Source organism: Bactrocera oleae, chromosome 3 (genome assembly GCF_042242935.1).
Source record: "Bactrocera oleae isolate idBacOlea1 chromosome 3, idBacOlea1, whole genome shotgun sequence".
Taxonomy (NCBI): Eukaryota; Metazoa; Arthropoda; class Insecta; order Diptera; family Tephritidae; genus Bactrocera; species Bactrocera oleae.
Window position 1 is genome coordinate 85,991,807 of NC_091537.1, and position 26,539 is coordinate 86,018,345.

Below are 26,539 nucleotides of genomic sequence, written 5' to 3' on the forward strand. Positions count from 1 at the left end.
GAATGCTGCAAAACAAAGGTAATAAATTTGTTTTCGTAATGAGCATATGAGCGCAGGAGCTACATTACAGCGAAATGCAAATGACAATTAGGTAACAGTTAACTCAGCATTTCAATAAGTGAGTGCTAAATTGTAGCTGCAGATAAATGTTTGGATGTCATATACATGCATAGGAAAATATATATGTATATCTAAGTTATGTATATGCCTGAATGTGCTTGGCAGGTGCACATTGACTCAAATTGTATTTAACTTGCAGAAATAGCATTTCTATAAACACACTAGTTATACAATATTTATATGTATGCGTATTTGTATACACATGAATAAATTTGCTTGTGTATTTTTGTTGTATTTAAGGTTTTTGACAGCAAAATGCTTATAATGTAAATAATTTGCAAGCACAATGGCACATTAACAGTTATATTTTAACACATTTGAACTTTGAGTAAATCCATTTTTTGTATAGTGTAGCTCGGTAAATACCACCGAATATGTGTTCAAATATGCAATGAGCACGTGCCTCTTGCTTTTTATAATCATTTAAATGCATACAAACATGCATGGAATGGTATTGAGATATTCATCTATTTATGTATGTTTGTATTTATGTGATTTTGTATTATACAACGCTTTTTCCTACAACGCTTTTTATTGCGCAGTATAGACTTCCAAACTGAAGTAATTATCGCTCCGCTATTTTTGATATTTCACCTAAATGTATTAAGGTATGTGATCCTAGGTGTTGTACCAGCTTATGCGCCTGGTCTGTCCAGTTTGAACTCCGACAATCATTGAAAGGTGGAGTTTGCTGTAGGGAACTGACAATTTCTACGTGTTACCCTTGGCGCGAAGGACCTTGCGACAGCACAGCTGCTAATAGTTGACCGCCGCTTGCTGAGCTGGGCCGAATCCCAACAGTCCAGCCTGAACCCCATGGAGGCAATTTTGAGTCTGAGGTATTTGTCTTCATCATCTTCATCATTTACAACCATAATCTAGAGAAGTGGCGAGATAACTTCTTCTATTCACATGCCGCTGTGGCCGACTATCGCATTCCTTCACGATCGTTCTATCGCATAGAAGTTTAAAGATAAGATGCATAAATTCAACCCCAAACCAAAACTCTAATGACCGCTTGCGGCAGTACGTTGTTGAATGTCCACTCGATATCGAGGAAAGTCATTACTGCAAACTCCTTATTACTTTTGGTCCGCTTGAGTCAGGAGGCATTAGCGTGCAAGGTAGTCACGCTGTGGCCTTGAAAATCAATTTCTTTGAATAAAATTAAATTCTTCGTCGACACATGCGATCTCTTACCGGCCTTCGGGATAAATGCAATCCTAACCTGTTTCGAAGCTCCAGGAATATGTATAACCCAATTGAAAATTGCACGAAAGCATGACATCTCTTTGTAATTGCGCTGGTAGGGGAATGATTGCTCGGAAGGTGATTGGCTAGGAGCAGCTTAAGAGTGTCCTGACTTATAATAAAAATATAACGAGTATGGCTAATATAATCGCAAACAGAAAACTAAAACAACAACTAGAATTGCAGAAATAATTATCATTAAAATTAACATTACTTTTATTGAGTAATTGTTAATTTAGAATATTACTGTTGTGGCAAAAGCATTAACCTTCTTGAAGAGATAACTATGATTAGAGTAATCTACATTACTAACACAGTCAGTGTCAATTATGCGAATTTCAGTACTAACAATTACAATTGATGTACGTACTCGATCTCAATTCCTACAAAACTAGCTTAGAGAGGCTTGAGAAATATATATATTTTTGGCAAAGACTAGAAGCTAAGCTCAATCTTGAGCACCTTACCACGCTTACTACTTAATATCAATATTGGAAACAATTTTGTAGCTTAAAAGTGTAAATTGTATTTAAATTTTCACTTGCAGATATCCAAAACCAGGCACGCAAAATCCTATAGCAAAGCTACGCGTGGCCGATATACATAATCCGGAAGACATTAAAATAAGAGATCTACAACCGCCACAAGTACTACAAAATGAGTAAGTGCACAAACATCTACCTATATAGTATGTCAAGTAAATATGTAAAACTAAATAAATAGACGTTTTTGTAAAGCTATAAATCACAGCATCTAGCTAGCCTGTTGAGTGTCAGCATTTCGAGAGTTTAACATTTTACATTGAGGTTAGGTTACCCAACATTGCTTTTCTATGTTCCTTCTGATAACTCTTATGAATACAGTTTTGAAATTTTATCTAGCAACAATGACCGTTTTAAAGAGTCCATAAACTAATAAAATTCAAGAGCACTTCATAGCCTTGACTTGAATAATATATAATCAACTTATCACTCAAGATTTAAGCACCCCTCTGTATAACTATTGGCTCATCAAAAAAAACTGTATAGTTATTTATTCACTTAATGCATCAGCAAAACTCACACAATTACTCATACGAACATAAACTTTCATTTATTTCGTTCTATGCTTTCAATTTGTGACTGATTCTACTGCATAGAGATCACTACTTTAGCAGTGCCAGTTGGGTGAGTGAAACGGAAATCTGTGTAGTTTGGTTGAATCGTCCACAGAACATTTCGGTGGTCAGCATCTGTAAGAGTCCACTGTTTATATGCGTTGAGGTGAGTATAAATGTTATACATTAGAGTATGACAGAAATGAAGAGAGCGAATGCTAAATGATACGGTGCGGGAGAGTAATAATATGAGAGAAAGAAAGAAAGTGAGTGCTAAATAATACGGTACGGGAGAGTAATCTTATGATAGAAGGAAAGAGAGTGAGTGCTAAATGATACGGTCATAAGCAGATATTACCTTCTAGGAAAATTTCGGTGAACTGTAATGTAAGATAAATGTGTTATTATGGTTTTGGGCAGTTCACTCGAAAAATTTTTCTTACAAATAATAATGCAAAAGAAATTCGCTCACAACCTGAAGCAATCAAACTTAAATGACCTCATATGGATGACGTATTGGGTTTCGCTATAATCACATAGGGAAAATATTTTTGTCCGACGATCTAAGCTCGTTCCGAAAAAGAGAATAAGCTGTCAACTCGAACAGAGACCCTAGAATGAATTTATCCTAGGAACTTCCTGATCCAACAACAAAATTCTACTAAGTGTGTCAGACCTTTGATAGCTTTAGGACCTTATAATTATATTCGGTGTGTTTCTTAGCTAACAGCATGCTCTCAACTGAATTGCAAATTATTAAGTATTGCAAAAGACCTCTAACCTATCAAGAAAGTAGTATACATCTTTTTAGAAGTCTTCGTTGTTCTTTAAAAAATTGTAAAATAAGACTTATTTCTTCTGGTCCCTAGTATGAGAACTTGATTGTCATTTTAATTTATTTCAAAGGTAATCGAAAACTAAAATTAAAACTGAAAGCGACTTTATTCTTAACTTCATCAATCTTTAATTTATGACCCTGTAAGTTAGGTCATAAATTCATCATAGAACGAATAGCTAAAATAAAAGAATAGCTAAGTCCAATGGTGAACATTATTAACACTCTTGAGGCAGATGTAACAGCGGTCTGGTACTTGGTCAGGAAACTACCAAAGACATCCCAAAAGGAACAAGGGTGGCTTCAATTTTATTTAATCCTTTTGTTTAACCAAAGTTAACCTGCAAATGTACTCGACTTCCAACATCAATTCCGGATAACCGTAATAAATTCGATCAACCATCAAACTCTTCGCATTTCCTAGGGGGTAATCGTGCGACAGTACTTATGTAGCAGAATGTGTGCCCGTGTTAGTTTTAGTGTCACTGCTTGTTAAGTGTAATTTATCAAAATATAATGCTACTGAAGTTTATCCTGGCGATTTATTTTATTTATTATTTGGAACTCGGCTGCACTTCACTCGATTATGTTTGGAAAAATAATGTTCGTGACCAACGCAGACGCATCGTGTGAGCGGCGATGGACGCGGTTGGGTGGACACAGTATCAGTGCCATTGTTTGCAGCGAATGCAACTTCCTATGTTGCCATATCGCCATTGCGTGACGGTGCTTCCGGTGAGTTTGAAAACACTGACTCCAACCCACCCACCGCACACAACCCACATCCGCTTTGCTTTCATAATTTTTATCATTTTTCCACGAAGTGAAAAGCAAACACAAATTTTTGATTTATTTTCCATTCTTTAGGTTACTTCCGACATATTGTGCACGTGCATGTGGCCAAAAAACGCGTGCTACCACTAACGCACGGGCAATACGAGGTGAATGAGTTGCTACATTGGGACCAGCTGAATAATTGGATGTAAGTACACGATTACTCAATAGAATTTGTGAAATTTTACACCTACACCTTCCATTTTCTGCGCTCATACACGGCCTTTATTTTTCCCTCTCTCTCTCTCTCCCTCCAGCTACTTCCTGGGCACACCGGAACGCATGCCGGGGCAACAGCACCTGTATCGCGTATCCGCTTTGCCACCGCGACATGGCTCCGCACATCAGCTGCCCGACTGTTTGACATGCCCGACGCAATTGCGCAGCAGCTACCAAAATGCCGAGGGTCATACCAAACCGCCGCCGAAACTGGTGACCGCTTGGGATGACGACTGGGAGGACTCGGAGGAGCGTCAAACTTTACCACCACCCACGTTGACGCCGGAACATAAACACCCGAAAACATCACACGCGCATGCGGAGCCCAATGAATGTCTCTATCACACAGCCAAATTTCCGTTGGGATTGCAAGCGCGTTATGTGCTCATCGAATGCTTGGGTCCAGTGGTGCCGACGACTAGTGTTTATGCGCTCACAGGCTTCTATGCTGGCGAGCATGGTAAGAAGTTATTACCTAAGAAAAGCGAGGCTTTGGAACTGCTAGTGACTGTGCAGAATAATACGCGTTTGAAGGAGAAGATGTTGCGTACCGCGCTGCCACAGATAAAAACTTTCCCGGTTATGATATCGGGTGGCTATCATGCGCAGGTACGTTTATATTTACCGCCGGTGCTGCGCGAAGATGAGATCACACGCTATCCGACGATACTGCATGTGTACTCGGGTCCGGGTACACAACTAGTGACGGAGAAGTGGCACATCGACTGGAATACTTATTTGTCGGGAACGAAAGATTATATAGTCATTGAGATCGATGGGCGTGGTTCATCTGGCCAGGGTTATCAGCTGTTGCATGAGATCTACAAGCGTCTCGGTTCGGTTGAAGTATCCGACCAGCTGGAAGTGAGTGAATATTTGCGTGATAATTTGCATTTTATCGACGGCCGTCGCATGGGTGTGTGGGGTTGGAGTTATGGCGGTTATACGGCCGCTCTGGCGTTGGCGGGCACACAGTCGATCTTTCAGTGCGGCATCAGTGTGTCGCCGGTGACGAATTGGAAGCTCTACGGTAAGTAGTAACGCAGATGTGATTAATGAGGTTATAATAGTAGGTGACAAATCAAAATTATTTCTTTGGCGGAGATCAGTAATATTTAAATACTGACTTCCAAAGCATTTTAAGTAATACCTATAACCCACTTTCAAAAATATAAGCTATTTTTTCAAAAATTTGGGACGGACACTATTAAAGTTTAATGCTTTCTAAACTTTTCCAATAAACATTTTCTATTTTTCTCTCACCAAAAGATTCCACATACGCTGAGCGATATCTTAGCTTTCCGAATGTGACTGACAACTATAAAGGCTACGAGGAGGGTGATCTCTCCAAGTATGTGGATAATTTGCGCGATCGTCAATTCCTTTTGGTGCATGGCACCGCCGATGACAATGTGCATGTGCAACAGTCGATGGTATTAGCGCGTGCGCTCACCAATAAAGGTGTACTCTATAAACAGCAAATCTATCCCGATGAGGGACATACTTTGGCGGGCGTGAAACGACATCTCTATCGCTCAATGACGAGTTTCTTCGAGGATTGTTTTAAGAAGCTGGTGAGTTTTGTAGTTTCCATACGATTTTAATAATTTTTTTATTTTTTAGTTGTAAAATATTTTCTCACTCAACTTTTGCTTTAACAATGATGCGCTTATTTATTTGTATATATATATTATATACCCCTTGCTAACTTTCAAAAAAATCTCCTCAAAAACAAACACACTTTTTGTCTAATACTTTTAAATAAAGACTTTTTTCTCCCCTTTTCTTGGCACACTCATACTACTACAATAACTATATATTGCTATGACTATCACTATCTTTGTTTATCTATCTATCTTTGTTTTTATATTTGTCTCTGTCTTTCACACTTTTGCACTCAAAACCCTTATTCTTTTTTAATTAATTTAATTTTCAACTATTTTTATTTTAAATTTTCTGTTTATTTCTAAATTTTGATATTAAAAATTGTAAAATTTTGTTTAATTTATTTCCAATATAACTCTAAATTAATATTTTGTTTTTTGTTTAAAATAAACCTCTACTCACTTTTATTTTTCCTCTCACAATCGTTTCATAACCTCCAAATCGAATATCCAGCTTGAGCAACAACTGAGTAATCAAACAGATTCCGCGGATTTCTTAGACTTTCATAGTCTCTATGTAAACATTTAAACGTGCAGTTATGCGAGTGTCTTCATCGCACACACAAACCCATACCGAAAGACACGATTGGTATCGTGTATGTGAGATTCATTATTTAAGGTATCCGAAATTATTTTAATCAGTGCTGATTGTTTTATATGTAAATGTCTCATACTCGTTGTGTTTTGATGTCAGTCGATGTTTTTGTTGTTGTATTTCGAAGTACATATAAATGTTTCAATCTGTCTGGCGCAGCTTAAACTTAAGTGCATAGAAATATATGTGGTGTCTATGTTTTTTATATTTTTTCAAGCAAGTAAAACAATTAATATAGTGAATAAGAGTAGAGAGAAGTATAGAGAATTTGTTAGGTAAAAATATCAAGCTTTATTCGTTTGTCCAAACATATTTCGTCTTCGGTCTTGAATTGTGAAATTACTTCGTTCGCTAAATATTTGGATGCTGTCAGCTTTCTGGGAAAGAGTTTTATTACCCGAGGTTATAGTTTCAGAACTCTACTATTCGATTTTAGTCGGTAGATGGCAGTCATATAGTTCTTTTGGTTTCAATTTACAAGTATTATCAGAAGAAATTCGCTAGGTCTTCCAAACAGCTAACCAACAAGCTAAAAAGCGTATACATTACTTTTTAGTTGGGAACATATTTTCCTAAGTTTCAAATTTACTCTGGATTTAAAGGTAATACATTCATTGATAACAACAGGTATTGCTGTAGTATAATGATATCTTGAGTTAGGAGGAACTTTTACAGGCCTATATGTAGCCTAGATTAAGGAGATTTAAACATTATCGAACTTTTTATCAGATTACAAACTTTTTATTAATTATGATAGGCCTTGGCTTGAGATAATATATTGAAACATTAGTCGATGGTTTACTCTTTCTCTTAAGTTAACTTCCGAATATAGAAGCTGTTAGATGTATGTATCTCTATACTCTCTACTGCTACTCAATCGGTCTAGATATATGCCGTATATCTGAAGACAGCCAGTCATGGACAAGACCACTTTCAGGAGAAACAAAGTATATTTTATAGTTCTGTTCGGTTACTATATTCTGAAATGCGGACTCACATTAATATTTAGATCGACGCTTGTTGTGGATAATATTGGGATCAAAATAAATTAAAGTTATTTACAAACAATTGTGTAGAAACTATTTTAAAATCTACACGAACGCCTTTGGATAGGCGGTGGAGTGTGAGTTTAAAACCAATTTACTTCCGACAGCATTGAGGTCTTATTGGTAAAAGGTCTCTTAAAAACACTGAAAGGTTAAATAATGCATCTTTGAGGATACAATACACTATGAAATATAGATCTGCTTATGAGACAGACTCTGAAGATTTGTAAACAAGACTAGCTATTTGCTGGCGAATGAATGCCTAAAACCTTACGCTTTGTCTTGAAGATGATGAATCATTAGAGAACATATTGCGCACCTCTCCGCCATTAATTAAGTCAATTCCCAATTTTTTGACGTGTTTACAGTTGCTTTGTCCACATAAGTTTTTTTAAAGTAAGTTAAAAGCTTAGACTTTTTACCCACAGAGCTAGACATTGTTTATTGTATGTAACAACCACCTAAGAGCCATATTAATACAGTTTAGGGTAATACTTTTGGACCTCCTAAAGTATGCGGAAAACTTTGTAAGCTTTTCGGGCAATGCATTTTTTTTTTAGTCCAGCGTGCTTTCTCCCCGGTACCGCTCAATTTGATAATATAAACTCAACATATTGGCATGTGATTATATTTGACATAAATGTAACGTAATTATTATGACACATTTTTTACTTTTTTAAAAAGTTTTAATCTTTAATTTTTAGCAAACTAAGCTTTTATGTGATTTTCCGTACTGTGATTTATAAAAAGCTCTACGTGCTTTAAATAAGCTTTTTTCTTTAGCAAAAAATACAAACGCACTTTAATTGAAGTATAAAAATTACATAAAGACGTAACTACATTTCAGAACGCACATATGCATAACAGAGAATACAAATAACCTCCAAAATTATTGTGAAAAATATGAACTCAGCTTATATAATTTTTAGCTGATTTTGATTACTAAGCAAACATTTTAATTATTAAATATAAATTATTGTTATTAAGTTTCGCTATTTTGTAAAACCGTCAGTGTTTTTGAACTGTTTATGCGCCTAAAATTATGCTCGCCTTTTTAGTTTTATTTCTGTGCCCCGCAGTTTACAAGCTTTGTCCAGTTATTTTTTATAGATTTATGAAGCTTAATAGTGCATACACGTTGTTTTTATATTAATATGTATATTTTTTGTAATGAAAATTTACTTAGCATTACTCTTGCCGCTCTATTTTCCGCCTAGGTGCCGCCCGAATCGAAAGCTGGACTTGGAAATGGCGGCGGTAGTGATATACAACAGCAATAAAGTTACGAAAATGCTTTAATATTGATTAATTTGAATACTAGTAGTGTGGAGAATACTAAAGCGCCTGAAAGTATGCTCAAACACTTTTCAATACTTTTTATGATTTCGTTTAAATTATTTTGAGTTTACGCAACAGTATTTGCGCATCGCAAAATCAAAATTAATTACAATAACAAAGATGTCGAAAATTACAAATTTTTATGGTTGTGAAATAAATACAAAAGCAACTAAATGCAAGAGCGCCAAAAAGTAAACAAAGCGAAACAAAACCAAAAATTAACTAAGATATTTAATTTTCGAAAATATTGTTAAATGATTTTGAAATTAGGCTTAGATTAAAGATTGGAGGTATTAAAAAAACACTTCTTAAAATAGCAAACAAAGTGTGAGCGCCTAGAAGCACACTAAATTCCTTAAAAACTTTTTTTGGTTTAAGTTTTCTAAAAAGTTTTTAAAATATCCATAGATACGTTTTTAGTTCATTTTAACATTTTTCCGTTATATATAACATATGTACTTCTATAATAATTAGAAAATTTACTTTTATTTATATTAATGTTTAATAAAAACAACACCTACACGAAAATAATTAGTATTTTAAGCGTTGACTTAAGAATTGTGTAAATTTTAAAAATTTGAACAAATAGCATAAAAAGTACATTTCTAAAGTAGTAGTGAAAATATCTAAGAAATATTAAATAGTTTTTGGATAAAAAACTCTAATTGAATGATAGAAGTATTAATAAAAAAATTATTAAAAAAATTTAATCAAAATAAAAAAGCGAAAGGAAATAAACAATATTTAAGATAGCCTAAACTAAAGTTATCAAAAATAAAATAAGTACTACAATATGATAATACTCCGAAAAAAATAAAATTACAGTATTGAAAAAAAAATTTATATAACGGAAAAGCTCAAAATTAGCTGCGATATTAAGATTGAAGATATACCTAACTGTAGCTACAGTTATAAATAAAAAAACACAATGCTATGCATACAAACCAGAAATTAGTCCCTTAGAGTGCAGAAAATTTAATTAAATGAAATTTATTTAAAAGCTTGAAAAATGTAAAATATAAAGTATTTTAAATTTGATAATGAGTAGCATGTTTTTTAGTAACGCATTTATCGCTTGCTGGCAAGAAAAGTTATTATAAGTGAAGCTTTTGGGGTTTTAGAGCTGTTCAAATGAAAAATGAAGCTTTTGAACTTTGATATTTTCAAGATTAAAATAGCTATACTACTGTAATTTAAAATTCTATTTATTATTATGTTGATTTTTATTTTTTGTGCTTTTGAAGCCTAAAATTAGGCAACAGAAAATATATACGCTTCAGAATTTCGACGTTTTCAAGATAAAACCACCTACTTTTATTTAAAGTTATACATATTATTATGTTGTTATATGCATTAATCGCCTAAAAGTGTACAACATTTTTTTGATTACCTTTATTTCCAGAATGATATTACAAATTTTTATATATATGTTTATTTTCTCCTTTAGAAGACTTCAGAATTTACTAAGCTCAACCTAAATTATGCTTTTGCAATTTCAAAATATTTTTAACTGTGTTATTTTTTATAACAGATTGGTCAGTCTCGAAAAAAGACACTGCAAAGTAATTACATCATAAAAATTCAGAAGTTAGGCGCTTAAAAGTATGCAAACGTTTCGAATTGCATATATTATATTTGACCAAAAAATCGACTCGATATCCCATACAATTCATACATCAACGTACTAGATTACTATTTAGGAAGAAAAACGAAAAACGCCTAAAAGTATGCTCATTGGACAATTCTTTGAGATTTATTGATTTAAAACAATGTATTGCAGATTATAATTACTATGGTACGCAAATAAATATATAGAATAAAAATGCATTCTTATATAAAAACACGCTTAAAATTATGCAAAAGTACAGCTTCCAACATATTATTAATAGCGATAATGTCAACTTTTGACATTGAAATCGATTCTCAACATAAAGCCAGCGATTAAAAGCATTGATATAAGAAAAAATTATATATACATATTTGGGTGAGCCAGGATATTTGTTCCTGGGGATTAATGAGTAAAAGCGAAATTATATAGGCACACAGACAAAAAATATCCCTGCAAGGAAAAACTTTTTTCACTTTTGAAAGCTTTTAAATATATTAATATATATATAGTTTGTTTGAGTTCATCGATGTAAATGAACCTACATATATACAGGGAAAAAAATCCCTGCAAAAAAAAGTTTTCCACTTTCAAAAGCATTCAAATAAATAAATTTATTAATTCCTCGGTTAAAAAGGTATATACAAAGAAAAAATATCCTTGTAAGCAATTTTTTTTGCCCTTTTAAAAGCTTTGAAAAAAAAAAAGCTGTCGAAATCATGGGTTGAAATGAACATTCTCTCGTATACAAAGACAAAATATATCCCTGTAAGGAGAAATTTTTTCTCTTTTCGAACCTTTTAATATATAGTATATAAACCTGTCGAACACAGGGGTGAATTATTTGAAGTTCGATATTAGTTTTTTTTTGGCTTACCCTAATGTACATACATATACGTATGTCTATTAGCCTTTCCGCTGGATTAAAAACAGTTACAATAACCCTCTAATGAGACGGTTTTGCATTGTGCGCGCATTTAAATGAAAGTGACGTTGACGAGTAAATCCTTTGATGCCACAATAAACGTAATAATAATTCAAAATAATTAATGAAAGGCGTGAGCACACATACACGCCTACCACTTTCGCTGACAATCCCATGCGACATAATTAGGTGCAATACTTAGTGCCACGCAACAGCCATTAGCGACGCAGCTTTGTTTTCCCGTGAAGGAAATATGCAAAGGAAGGCGTAAAAGATTGCAGGATTGAATTATGTAAGTGTGTGAGCTATGTGATATTTGTGATTGGATAAGGGGCACAAAAGAAAAGTATGTGAATGACGGCAGCGAAAAAAATAATGACAGTTAATTAAAAATGCGTTTACTTTTTGCTTGACAAAACTAAGAGAAGAAAAAGAGAATATTAAACAAAAGGTGAAGTTGCAAAATTTCGGTAACATGCTTTTAGGCGTATTAATAGATTTTTCTCACATGTACAATACATCAATTTACGTAAATAATTTTGAGTGCGCCTAAAGATATGTGATGATTTCTGATTTAAATTATGAGGACTATGATGACTTTGATACGTGTTGAGCTTTTTATAGAGGCTTGATTAAAGAGTCGAATTCAGGCAGAATTAGACTAAAGAAATATTAAGCTGAAGACTCTTTAGCTACATTCAAACACATGCTGAATTTTTTTTTTTTAATATACTTTCATATAGTTTCCATTATCTTTCTAAAGTTACATGAAAGCTTCTAAGATTAAATAAAAAACTTTCTAGGTTTGCATGAAAACTTCTACTAGCTTTTTAACTTTGCATAAAAGCTTTAGGTATCTTTTCATAACTTGCAAATGAGGCATCGCAACAATTGAAAAAAATTTAGAACTTTTCGCTATACACAATACTATAGTAAGGGGATTATTGTGAATAAGAAAAGTTTAATATATGAAAGCTCGAGTTAGTTAGGTTTTGAAAAAATAAATAATGAGGTTTGAAAGCTTTAGGTGACGCGAAAACAAAAATACTTTTTAATCAAATTTAGCTTTTTATGGCTTGGATGGATTTGAAAATTTGAATCGTGTGAAAGCTTTAAACTGAGCTGTTAACGAAATCACAAAAATATTGATATTTAGAAGATTAAATTGTTTATATAACTGAAAGCTTTTTTGGAAAATAATTTTATCTAATGCAAATGAGTACATGTCAAAGCTCAAGTTTTCGTAATAGTAAAGGTTTCTAAAAGTAATGCTAACTTTTATTCTATTTAAGTGTACTAGAGAGTTGACTAAAGAGTCAATTTCAGGCAGGGTGAACGAAAAAGTATGTAGCACAAAGTCAAAGTACTACGATTTCATGAAAATAATAGATTTGTTAGCAAAAACTCATAAGCTTAGTGCATAAAAAGCCTTAAGCTTAATTTTATATATTGCTAAAAAAAAACATATTACTTTTATTTTACGGCGCTATTATACGAATTCATGGATTTTTCTGAAATTTTAAAAGAAATAATTTTTGTGAAAGCTCTACCTAACGCAAATGTTAAACGTTTTTTATTCACACTTTTTTTCAGCTTTAAATTCAACTGTTACTCGAAAGCACGGAAATATTGATATTTTAAAGGTTAAGGCTTGATGAAATTAGAAAATTATATAAGGTACTGGAAAAACTTAAAGCTAGAATTTCCCTAAAATTTTCACATAAAGCTACAGTTTTTGTGGTATTAAATAATTGTATTGCAATAGTTTGAAATATATTAATATTTAGATCAATTAGATGCATCAAAAGGTGAGCTTTTATTTCTATTAAATGATTACAAAATATTTAGAAAGCACAAAATGCATTAAAGCATGCTATGCAATGTAAAAGCTGAAAGGACTTCGATGCATTTTAAGTGTTTCATTAAAAGCTGAAAATATTATTATTAGCATAGAGAGTGTCATATTTCAAAGCTCGGGCTTTCATAGGATTCTGTGACAAGTAAATGTGGTTTATAAAATACGGATAATAACGAACTATTAAAACTTTAAGTAGAATACAGAATAGTTATAAATAAAACACTTGTTCAAAACAGTTACTGTATTATACACCACATACTTTTATACGAGTATTAATGAGATTATTTAGAATTTTTTTAGAGATGTTAAGTGAGAAAAGTAAAAAAGAATAGTTGATAAAATTAAATTCAACCTATGAAACTATAAAGAAAGTTAATGTTTCAAAAGATTTTCCTACAACTTATTAGTAATTTTAGAAGAATAATGTAAAATATATAAAAAATTGCGAACTAAGTTTAATTTAAATAAATATCGAATATACCTATTAATTTTAAACTACAATGTTTAAAGGAGAAATTTGTTACACTTTAATGGAAATATATTCAATTAAAAACAAAATATTAATCAGTAGAAAATGAATGGAAATAGCTGAGCTTTCACTCACCGAGCTTTTATACTACAGTAAAGTTTACAGCGTTCGCTAATCCAATGCATTATGTTAATATATGGTTTGAAAATCTATGCTAGTAATTTCAAGTTCGAAAAGTTTCTTAACGTAGACGTGTAAAGCTTTCCCTCGAACTAAGTTTATTGCAATTTTTTAGTTAATTTAAATGAAGTAAACGCTTCAAAAATTATACCGAATTGGTATACAAAAAATTTACAAGTTGTAAAAAGCTTTACTAAAAGCCTTAGACTTTAATAAACAAAAATGCATAGTGAACTTAAGCTTTTACTCGAAAAAATTGTATTGTAAAGAAGTAATTGCTTAAAATATTTGCTCCTAATTTGCATAAACAAAATTAAAAAGTTTTAAAAGTTGTAAAAAGCTTTACTAAAAGCCTTAGACTTTAATAAAAAAAATGCCTCGTGAAATTAAGCTTTCACTCGAATAAATTGTATTGTAAAGAAGTAATTGCTTAAAATATTTGCTCCTAATTTGCATTAAAAAAATTAAAAGGTTTTAAAAGTTGTAAAAAGCTTTACGACTTTACTTAAATAAAAAATAATTTCTGACAGTTGTCTAGTGAAAGATTGCGAAAATTGTATGCTCATTGCTAACCGAAAGTAGGAAAATGCAGGTTTTAATCTAACTAAAAATTCAGTAAAAACTTTATACACAATAAGTTTTTTCAGATAAAAAATAGTTAACCAGAAAAACTCGACAGCTTTAAGAAGAGTAGACTACCATAGGACTATAGAGGTATGTAAAAGATTAAAAGATTGCCGCCGCAAAGAAGTAAACCGCAAATAAGTAAACAAATTGAAAGTTTTCACATCTGTTCAGGTGAAAGCTAAAGCATGGGCAGATATTTTTTTTTGGGTATTTTTTCTAATACAACTCAAAGCTTACTTCTAATCAAAAGTATAAAACTGCAGATTTTAATCGGCAGCTTTAAGAAAGCTAGATTACCTTAGGAGTATAGAGGTATGCCAAAAGATTAAAACATTGTCGGAGCAAACACAATAATAAATTGAAGCTTTCACAACAGTTGAGGTGAAAGTTTAACGCATGCTTATTTTAATTATTGCTTATTTTTTCCTTTTTTAATGGGGGGCGATTTCCTTTTTTAAATGTAAACGCCTGAATTTAAGCCAATTTTTGGAGGCTTATTTGAAATGGAAAAAATAAATTAATGATAATGAAACCCAGCATGTTCATTAACTACATATTACAATATGAAAATCCGATTTAAAAATATTTTTTTTTGTTTAAATGGCTGGCGTGACAATCAATCTCTTGAGGCTCTTACAGCAAAAGGCACCAATTGGCGTGATTTTTAGCTTCAGTTTCAGCTATCTGGTATACAAAAAAAGGTTGGCGCTTGTTTATGAAATATGTATCTTCTAGTTATACCAAAAAACAAAATAGTCAAAATTATTTCCGAAATTTTTTGTGGCATTTTGGTGTTATAACTAGAAGCTGTGGGCCAATTTTCATAAGAATCGGTTGAGAACGTTCCGAGTTATCTTGCACGCCAGTTTTAAAAAAGTGCGTTTTGAAAAAAACACGATTAAAGTTTCGACCATGGAAACTCAACATTACAAAGATTTACCGTCTAATCAGCGATTCCAACAACATACAGTAGTCCTTCGGTGCATTCGTAGTACTCGTTTCTTCCTAAGCTCTTCCTGACATGCTTGACGAGCTTTTTTAGTTTAGCTGCGGCGATTTTCTCGGTTCACTCTTTGTTCGTCGATTTTATCCATGTAGGACATGCATTGGCGACCAATCACCATTTGTAATGAGTTCATAACTAACAAAATATATGTGTAACCATCATTAAATAATCCAGCAGATATAAAAGCACTAATTTCAACAATTTTGAATCTAGAATTAAGATGTTTCGGACAAAGTCGAAAAATGGTAGAGTTGAAACATTCGTTTGCATTTAGCGTGTGACCGCTCAAACATCTTTCAAGTAGATCATCCCTGGATAAATCTTCAAAAATAGGCTTTACATGGGTTTGAACATCAGTATGTAATGGTGTAGGGTGTTTAATTTTTTTTAAATCTTCACACAAATCTTCAGCTTTACGCTACTTGCACCAGCTTCCGGAACCGGACGGGCAATACATGTGTCTTGATTTGTCGTCTGTATAGCACATATGATAGTATGTGGCTATAATTACATTCTTCATATCTTTCACGCAGTTTACGATTCTTTGGATAGCTAAGCCAAAATACAAAGACATTTTTTTAATCAAAGCTTCAGTAAGTTTACCTCTTCCACCCAGGTAATTATCAGTTCTAGTTTTTCTGAGTCGAGTGCTCATTCTTTTCGAACGTGACCAATGCACTCGCTTTTTACAACTTGGCAATCTTCACCGTACGGATTCAAATGAAAATACCTTTAAAGTTTTTCGGAACTCTACTCCTCATGTAATTCCTGTACTTGACGTCAAATAATACTTCAGAAGAACTTGTATGGTTTTCTTGACAGCTTGGTTCGTGTTCTTCAAACCATTCCTGGTATTCTTTAGTATCAGTTTTATTTTTGCAAAGAACACAACCTGCGCAGAAACTACTCAATCAATAACTTTACCACAATAATATCCAATTAATGTTGTGACTCCTTATAATGACTTGAAACCCCTCTTCTTCCAGGTGTCATCTCCAGAAATTTTTAAATTTAGAATTGCCCGATCATGCTTTTCATTTTAAGTCTTGTCTTCACTGACAGCTTTTTACATACATATTAACATCTCTGATAGAGCTGTGAGTGAACACTGTGAAAACTCAATGAAACGATACCCATGATGTGCTTTACAATTAACATTTTCTTCGCATGCGTTTGAGAGTTTTCTCGCACTTCTACTCTCCGGTTTGGAATGTTTTCATTACTATTTTTATCACTATACTGATTAGCCTGGAATTTTTTTTTTTTTGGTAGGCTTGAAGCACGAGAAGGTGCAGGCTTGGTGGTTTTAGAATAAGATTGCATTTTGCTTAACTGTCACTGACAAAATTACTTTAGACACTACAAACTCCACAAGTAAGTTGAACAGAACTGAACTGAAATAACAATAACACTGGTTTTAACGCACTTTATAGTAATAAACAGTGGATAATTTCGTAGAAATGAGGAATCAAAGAGTTAACGCATATATACTTAACCGGCTTTTCAATACAAATGGCCTCAGGGTCAAAATCTGAGAAGCCAAGTCACCGAGAATCGCGCGCACCGGTACGAACTCATTGACGCGCGAGCGTCGTGTTGAGGCGGAACAATTAAAAATTTTCTTAATAAAGAATGCGATTTTCGTTCTTAAAATTTACAGGCATATTTTTAAGATGTTAAACTATTTATGAAACAAAAAAAATCGATTTTTTTTTATTTTACATGTATTGCTCAAAGCTTCAACAAACTCTTATCCGAAAGCTAAAAAGTAATAACAATAATTAATTATGAAAGCTCGTTAAAGTTTATGATTCTCCAAAGCTTTTGCAGATGTACTGCATAACAGTTGACTACTATTATATTATAATATAACTGGTAGAACGAATTAATGCAAATGTGAATAAATGAAGTTGGTCTAATTCTCATATAAAAAAATTAGTTAAATAAAAAACATTAACTAAAATTTATTTTAAAGAAAAAAACTTGTAAAAAATTAACGTTAGTACTATTACAACTAAATAATGAAAACTCAAACCTTGTGATCCAAAAACTTTCTTCTCTTCCAAGAAAAGAATTATTAGTTACCTATGTAGATACTTGTATACAAATACCTAACTGTATATTGTAGTATAAAGAAATTTGTTACTTTTAATGCTGAATACGACTAATTAGTGAATTTAATAAAGTAAAAAAATTAAAAATGAATACAAATAAATTATAGCGAATTGAAGTTATTTGAAATGTAATGAAAATAAACGCCTAAACTACAAAAAAAATTTAAAATTTACAATTATTATAAAATTAGTAGAAATAAGCATATATTTAGTGGAGCATGTTGAGAGTTCGTTTACTACAAAATACAAATTAAATAATAACAATATATAATTAAATAAATTACGTTTATAATTAATGCAATATTATGAAACTAATTAGTGCATTTACTTCCAGGAATTAATTGACCAACTAATCCTAAAAAACATATGAATATCAGAATAGCAAACACTTAATTAATGAATGTATACCAAATGCTATGCCTGAAAGCGGTATAAAATACACTACAATAGAAATGTGAGCTACACTTACGATGCGATACTTAATTGAAACTGTAGTATATGGTAACTTTAAAAACTGAATAATACAAAGATTAAGCAGCGCATTGAAAGAACTAATAAATAAAAATTAATACATACAATATAACAAAATATGAAGTCTTAATATTTTAACAGTATGGCAAGGTTAGCTTTTGTTCATCAAGAAAACATAACAGAATATTTGTGGTACAAAACGCAGGCGTAGCAATTTTGTGAGAGAGTAAACTGGAAGTAGTTTGGGATAAATTTCATGAGAGTAAAAGAGAAATTTAGAACATAAGCACCGCAAGGAGTAAATTTCGTGAGAAACGTAAATAGTTACTCGAAAAAATTCAAAAAAAACATTTGCTTTAATGCTCACTCAAAAAAAAAACGTCAAATGTGCAACAAACTGAACACTTTAAAATGAAGAAAAATCAAGTACTATGTTAGTATATCAAAACAAGCTTCAAATCAAGGACAGAAACATGAATGAAAGCTGGTTACTCATTTGAAAATTGTTGAGTCATTACTTAGGTTGAGCCTGCGTTTGTTGCTTCATGTATACTGAGAGTTAAAAGTGAGTATAATTAAGTAGTTAGAGAGAAAACGGTGAAAAGTCTGTAATAACCTACACCGAACAAGAAAAAACGATAACTGCACCGAAGTTAACATATACCCTTATATACCCTTTATAAGGAGAACTAAACCTGGGAACGTAACCGGCCAACGGTCTGCTAGTTCTTTTTTGCACCGAAATAATTCTTTTAATCGGTCAGTTTGTATGGCAGCTACATGCTTTAGTGGTCCGTAGAGTATGAGTATGCAAAATTTCAGACTGATATGGCAATAACTGAGGTACTAGCTACTTTACGACATTTCCTTCTGTTCCAACTGCGTGGCAAACCTAATACAACCTGTTCAGGGTATAAAAATTTCATTTATGTAGGCAACAATTTTTTCCTTCAGATAAGAAGAAGAAGCAATGGTTTGAAGATGCTTTCCACTTACATATATCTCACTGGTTTCATATTCCAGTTTGTACTCATTTAACCAAAGCAGAGTATGTTAATAAATATTTATTAGAGATTAGGTTATTATAAATATTTTTTAACATCCTTTGGTGTGTCGGTTCTTAACTAAAACTGGTCCGTCGAAAACAGACGATACCTTTTCAAGCCTCCATACACCAAATATGATGATCTCGAGGCCTGACTTTATATTAACAAAACTTCGTGAAAATTTAACATAATTTACTACTAAAAGTAGACTACGAGGTCCAAAACTTGCTGTAACTCCCTCTATACCAAATATAACGATATTCACTCCTCCGGTAGGAACAAATTACGTATAATATCTAGTAAAAAAAAAGATATCCATTGTTTTGGCATTAAATTGAAGGTTTGGTTTAGCATAGTTAGAATGATCCATTTTATTCGTTAACTTGTTCCCATTTTGAAGGTTGCTTCATAATACCATTCTCTTAGATCCCTTCAGAGTTTCACAATCATCTCTTTGGAGGTAATTTCAACAGCACAATCATTCGCCATAGATAGGAACAGGTAGTAATCATTTGGTGACAAGCCCGGGCTATACACTGAATACATGTGAACCTTTCAACCAAGTCAGCCACTATCGCTTTTTATGGTTTGGCGTTTTGCTGATGGAACACAAATCCTCTCCTATTGACCATAACTGGCCACTTCTGGGCGATTACTTTCTTCAGACGGTGCCAGTGTTGACAGTTCAGGTCCGAGTTCAGAGTTTAGCTATACGGGCGCTGCACATAGTAGATGATTCGCTGTCAATCCCAGCAAACACTAAAGCTTTCTGACTGTCAATTCTGGCTTGGCCACTATTTGCGTTGGCTCACCTCGATTCGCCTAAGACCACTTTTACTTGACGTTGTCTTAGGTGTGAGCCACTTTTCATCACGCTACAGAAATTGATCGATTTTTTTACGATTCAGCAGCGTTTCGCAGATAGAAACTCGATCCATGTGGTTGTTTGGGTGGCACCCATACTTTGAACTTCTTTTTATATCCAGCCTTATTAAAATAGTTTCAAACGCTGTTTTTGGGGAATCTTTAGCAATCTTTGCGCAATCGAAAAAGTGCTTACATAACGGGCAGACTCGACAATTTCTATTATTTTATCGACAATTGATCCTCCGGTGCGTGGTTCATCTTCGGAATCAAATTTATCGGAATAGAATCAACATAACCAAAATATGGAGCTTTCCTTTAAAGTACTGTTAAAAGCTTAAACACCATTGACAGCCACCTTATCTGCGTTGCATAATTCTACCGTCAGATGCCGCTAGGTCTAACAAATAAAATAAAACTTTTCAACTTATCAAATCAACTCTGAGTCAATGACTCCACTGCGCGCTACATATGTTTGTAAAAAATATAGCTTTTTTGCCACAAGTCACTCAATATGCTGTTGTTTTGGTTCTACCTTTATTATTATTGTTTTTACTGGCGCTATTTTGTGTTTATCAAGTGAATGATTAAGCTTTTTGCTTTAGTTTATATTTTTACCCGAAATGAAGTGGAAGTGGTGTGCGAAGAAAACAAAAAATTACGGAGGAAACGCATAAAGATTGCAATTTAATATATTTCGTGGTATACGTGTATGACAACAGTTATTCGCCAGGGTAGTGTTTTTTAATAAAAATTATACATTTATTAAAACCATTGCTAAAAACTAAGCCCGAAACATGTTAGACCACTTGAATGATGATTGTTTGTGTGAGATATTCCGATATCTGAGTATCAAAGAACAGCTGATTGTGACAACACTCAACGAGCGCTTTCGCGACATAATCGTTGAGAACTTTTGGCGCAAGAAATACAACAAATTCACCACAACAGGCGATAAGAGCTTTGACGAACTCAACTTGTTGGAATTTCAAAAATTTTACGGTTACATCGTGCCACATATAAAAGAGCTAACGGTCCATACTACAGCCGATATCACATTCACCAGTTATTTGGGACGTTTTACACGCAGACCCGATCTCGATTACTATCTACACTTCGTGTATCCCACATTGCGTGTTCTACGTTGTTACGATAAACAATTCCATAATGGTCACCTTTTGATTGTACTACGTAAAAGTCCGAACCTCGAAGTACTGCGACTACATAGTACATATGTAACTGGTGAACATTTAGCGAACTTTCACAATTTACGTGAACTCTATATTTGTAGTAGTAAACTAGAAGCGTTGCATATAGACGAGCTCTTGGCGAAACGTAAAATTCTACGTATGCATTTGACGGGTGCAACGACCGTTAAACGTGATATGGATGTGGTGTTGCAACGTGTCTTCCCGCAGATAACGGAAATGCGTTACTATGATGACGATGAGCATATAGCGACACAAAATCTATTTAACACGTCAACACAGACGCTTGTGAATTTAGAAAAGCTCTATTGTAAGCATTTAAAGGACTTCGTTTACACATTGCATACGTTGAGAGAACTGTATTTTGAAAATCAATTGAAGGTCGTTGACTTGTTTAAACTAGTCGAAAATAATACACACTTGGAAAACCTCTATATTGGCACGTTGTATGAAAATTTCTTCGCAAATGCACGGGAATGGTTATGTGGTCTAACGGAATGCTTACGTAAGCAGCGCGAGCGTAAGGTTGCGCTTAGTATGCACCTAAATATGCCGCAGCGGGTCGTGCAGTATGTGCGGCAATTCGTAGTGGTGAGTTTACAAGTAAAAAATTTAAATTTTTGAAAAGCGGAATGAAAATTTTTGAAAAAATGTATTAAAAAGTGGATTTACAATTTTTGAAAAGTTAGATTAAAATTTTTGAATAGTGGAATGAAAAATTTTGAAAAATGGGCTCAAATTTGAAAAAATATATTGAACAGTGGGTTGAAACCTTTTGAATACCGGGATTTAAATTTTTGTAAAATGGATTTAAAATGTTTTAGAAGTGGGTTGAAATTTTTGGAAATGTGGAATGAAAAATTTTGAAAAGTGGGCTCAAATTTTTCGAACAGGGGTTGAAAATTTTTGATATGTAAATTCAAAATGTTTTAAAAATGGGTTGAAATTTTTGGAAAAGGGGGCTCAAAATGTTTAAGAAGTGGGTTGAAAATTTTTGAAAACTTGATGGAAATTTTTTAAAAGTGCTTTAAAAGTTTTTTTTTAAATTGGCTTACAAATCTTTGAAAAGTGTATTCAAAATGTTTTAAAAGTGGCTTAAAAGCCTTGTCTTTCAACAGGTTTAATGTACATACAATTTCGAAAACTACAAAAATTATATAAACCAAACTTGGTAGAAGTAATTCCCTTTAGTATTTCTTGCTACTAAATGGGTGACTTTGGATTGTCACGATGCCCATTCCTATACAAAGGTTATGTTGAAAACTAAGTATTCAATGTGAGTGAACTCGCTTAAAAAACGTCAGAAGCTTTAAATTTAATGGTAGATATGGAACAAGATTGCATTGAATTGGTATTAAAATTGAACAATGGGCGAGGCAAAACCCAACACTTTGAGGTAAAATGTTATATCTCAGCAGCTCCTCGACCTATTCCAACCGAATTCGATAGATATCCCTTGCTTAAAGCTAGGAAATGGGGAAACAATTTTAAATTCCATATTATCCTTTTACTTCTGTTAATGCCTTCAATCTGTGGCAGCACTTATCATAATCGGACTATAACTTTTCGAGCCCCATTTACCAATAAATAAGCACCTCAAACCCTCTTACTGGTTTTTACGGGAAATATCGGTCAGTCTGTAAGATATAGAGTGAATCTATGACTATATTCGAGGCTTTTTTCAACATTTTAATGTTTATTTAAGAAAAACATGTAGTAATGCCCATCTAAAGCTATAACGATTTCCCATCTTTCTGACAATCGACCAGACAAATGGTAGTCAGAACGGGCAAGATCTGGGCTGTAAGGGCAGGTGAAGCGAAATTTCCCAGTTGCTGTTTGAAAAATTATTGCTTCGTGTCTAGTCGCAGATTCCGAGCGTTTTTCAGCCGTCCTTAAATTCAATTTGATGAGTTCTTCTCGGTAGCGTTCCTCAAGAATGGTTTCTTTTGTTTAAGAAGCTCGTAATACAGTACGCCCCTCTGATCCCGCCTAATTCAGAGCAATACCTTGGCATCAGGGTTATTCGGCTTTGCCGTTGTTTTGGCGAGTGGCCAGGTTTCACATATGATTTTTTGCGTTTAGGGCTGTCGTAATAGATCTATTTTTGATCACCAGTCAAAATCCGATACAGAAACGATTTATTTTTGTAATGTTCAAGCAGCATTTTTGACATTCAAAATCGACTTTCAAAGTCTCACATGAAACCCACATTCTTTGCTTTTGAATGTATTCGGCTGCTTTTGAACGTTTGAAATGGCCGCTTAAGTAACTTCCCTCTGCGAACTTTTCTTGTGTTTGACAACAATCTTTATGTAGTAATGCTGCCGGATTCAAATCTTAAAACTTCTTTAGCCACTCGGGACGTTCTTCGTCTTCCAAACCAAAATCACTATCATTTTTAAATCATGCAAACCACTTATAGTGCGTTCGTTCAGCTAGAGCTGATTCACCATAAACTTCCACCAATATACGATGACTTTCGGCTAAGAAGAACTCTCCGCAGAAACACTTTTTCAGGCACAAATTTTTACATATTTGAGTGAAAATATGAATTATTGTTGTTAACGCTGCCGAAGCATATTCTGAATATTGGAACAATTTAATAAAAACACAGGTCCAAAAAAAAGAAAAACGTTTAGGGGTTCCTTTCCTCAAACCTAGTGTATTTTAATTTTTCGTCCGCCATTCAGTTTCGTAATCAGCTAACATTTTATAATTTATTTAAAAACTTCATTATTTATTTTTTATATTTTTAGGATTATGATGGTGCTCATGGTTACCTAGTACCAGTTCTAAAAATTCAAAAAACTGCTGTCAATACGTCTATATCCACGATGTTGATCAATAAAACTGGAATTGAGTTGGCGCTCAAGTGGAGTTGATGTAATAATTTAAAAAAAATAAATAAGTGTTTAGAGAACAGTCAAAAATTTTATAATTTATTTTGAGTATTTAGTAGAGCATTGTTTGTCACAAGAATAACTAGTCCGAAAACAAAAAACATGTATTAATAATAAAAAACCAAAAGATATAGAGAGCGATCTTGCCTTCCAAATTTACAGTATTGCATTTAAAGGCATAAAATTATTGTGTTAAAGATTAATAAAAAAATGTATGTATATTAAAGTACTTGTTATATTTATAAAGATTTTTTAATAAAATAATTTTAAATAAATATAGAAATATTGACTTAACCTTAAATTGTGGTGCACGGTTTTTGTTGATATCAATTGCGTGGATTTAGCAATATCTTGTCGATCTCATGAGAACTAAACAAGAGATCTGCGTTTACTTTGTTGAAGGTTGTTCGTAGAACCTCTTCCTCTTATTATCGTTTATCAATTCAGGCTCCGCCAAACATTTATCCCATTTCATCAACTCAATTTTGTATCTAGCCTAGAGATAACGTAATTGGCTGAAATGCTCGCATTTCAAGTCAACCCTTCCCCCTAGATTCTTCCGACAAAAATCACGAAGCATTTAACTATGATGATTCTACAATGTTGACGGATTTGCTTTTTTCAAGCTTTTTCCATTTTTACAATAATCTCTACGTGTTTCTGTTATGACTCCGTCGTTTTTCATGGTAACTATGCTTCAAACCCTCAAGGAAATCAGTTTTAACCTGATCCATAAACCCAATTGTACTATATAAGTAGTATTTATCCTATTAAATATCTGGTCGAAATCAGTAGCTGGAGAAATGTCAGAGTATTTTTAGATAATCGTAACCCTGACAACCACTTTCAAAATATGTGAAAAAAATGTAACTGTGCTCCATATTCTTTATCAGTAATTAGTATAAGTACTTCTCTTTAGTTGACAATTACTTTGACAATTATTTATTTACCGCTATATCAGTATGTGTTGACTTCTGTCAGTATTTATGTCCGTTTAAAATGTGTTTAAAATTGAAAAAATGTGAAGGGACCGCTGACCAAGTCGTTATGCAATCAAAAATCAATTGTGCCAGATGACAGTGTGTCCAAATATTCCCGCGTTATAATTTAATTATTCAAAACGTAATGATAGTGGATTGATGGTTTCAACTTTTTACCTTGGAAGACATATCTATATGCATATGTAAATGGTATATAAACTTATATTCGAAGGTATTTACACGCACTCGGTTACATATTTTTATTCCTGAGGAAGCAGACATACATTTCTCTATTCGAAGTAGAAGTTAGTTTCAGTAAAGAAGCGTGTCTTTCAATCCACTAGTGAAACGCTAACCCATTTATTGATTTCAAGGCGTGGGAATTAACGGCAATTATAAGCAAACGTTGATGATTTTTTCAAAATAATATTAAATACTCGTACAATCGAATTAAATTTTAATTACTTACAAAGAATTGTTACAAAGTGGAAAAATTTACGAGGTAATTTTATAACTGTACGCAACTTCGGCAGCACCGTAGCTAAAATACTCTTCATAGGTGCTTAGCATATAAGGGTACAAAAATAAATTTACATTGATTTTGATTGGCCAGTTTGTATGACAGCTATATGCTATAAAGGTGCGATTGTTTGGAGATTGTGTTGTACAATAATTTATATCGAATTTCGTAAAGATATCTGGTTAAATAAAAAAGTTTTCCATACAACGACTTAAGTTTGACGTATCAATTTGTATGACTATATCCTATAGTGGATCAATATCGCCGGTTCTGATAAATAAGGTATGAGGACACAATACTAAGCATCTTGTAATTTCTAACCTAGAATATCTAACATCTTGCCTATATAATTTAGCGAGTATAGAATCGAACAAAAAACCTCATGAATTGCCTATTCATTAGATGAGATAAGAATTTAATTGAGTTTCGCATCGCGATCTTAGGTCTGTTGTGCCCTCTCCTCTAACACATATATTCACAAAGGCCCAGCACTCTAATAAATTTTAGATACTTTCTGGGCGCTATTGAGCTGATGTGACGATAGTTGCGACTTATAGCAAAGACTTCTGCTTGATATATTCTCGGAGAACATCCCATTATTAAAGTCTGGTGTGTGGTCTTGCAATACTTGCACCAATACCTTCTGATGTTTTCGAGCCGTCATTGTATTTTCAACCATTGTGTTGCCCCTCAGTAGTAGGTCAAGCGTAGAATCACTTCCCTTAGCCTTACTTTCGAGGGTAACAGACTCATAATCAAATATA

At 33.2% G+C, this 26,539-nt stretch overlaps 2 protein-coding genes and 1 long non-coding RNA gene across 6 annotated transcripts in view; 2 read left to right on the forward strand and 1 right to left on the reverse strand.

Moving 5' to 3' along the window:
* The window catches only part of LOC106621015 (inactive dipeptidyl peptidase 10), a 70,061-nt gene extending 60,019 nt beyond the window's left edge, over positions 1 to 10,042 (forward strand). For 2 of the 4 annotated variants that reach the window (XR_011395525.1, XR_011395526.1), the window contains 8 exons: positions 1,919 to 2,032; positions 2,510 to 2,633; positions 3,923 to 4,037; positions 4,170 to 4,284; positions 4,394 to 5,385; positions 5,625 to 5,929; positions 6,474 to 6,638; positions 8,878 to 10,042. Coding sequence is in view for 2 of the 4 variants with exons in the window: in XM_070107119.1 (XP_069963220.1) it covers positions 1,919 to 2,032; positions 2,510 to 2,633; positions 3,923 to 4,037; positions 4,170 to 4,284; positions 4,394 to 5,385; positions 5,625 to 5,929; positions 6,474 to 6,548 (1,840 nt within the window). In the remaining 2 variants the exon portion in view is untranslated. Of the gene's footprint in view, positions 1 to 1,918; positions 2,033 to 2,509; positions 2,634 to 3,922; positions 4,038 to 4,169; positions 4,285 to 4,393; positions 5,386 to 5,624; positions 5,930 to 6,473; positions 8,261 to 8,877 lie in introns of those variants that run through there. The other 2 variants (XM_070107120.1, XM_070107119.1) reach the window with 2 other exon arrangements.
* The window catches only part of LOC138856326 (uncharacterized), a 131,754-nt gene that overhangs the window by 103,432 nt on the left and 1,783 nt on the right, over positions 1 to 26,539 (reverse strand). The gene's annotated exons all lie outside the window — the stretch shown is intronic.
* LOC106616926 (uncharacterized) lies at positions 20,701 to 24,515 on the forward strand. The gene is made up of 2 exons (XM_014233861.3): positions 20,701 to 21,963; positions 24,132 to 24,515. The coding sequence occupies exons 1-2, from the start codon at positions 20,962 to 20,964 to the stop codon at positions 24,255 to 24,257; spliced, it is 1,128 nt and encodes a 375-aa protein (XP_014089336.1). The 5' UTR covers positions 20,701 to 20,961; the 3' UTR covers positions 24,258 to 24,515.

Excerpts from the sequence above, each read along its gene's own strand:
- LOC106616926 (XM_014233861.3), top strand. The coding sequence starts at position 20,962 with ATGTTAGACCACTTGAATGATGATTGTTTGTGTGAGATATTCCGATAT. Across the intron at positions 21,964-24,131 it reads ATGTGCGGCAATTCGTAGTG|GATTATGATGGTGCTCATGG; the intron begins GTGAGTTTACAA and ends TTATATTTTTAG.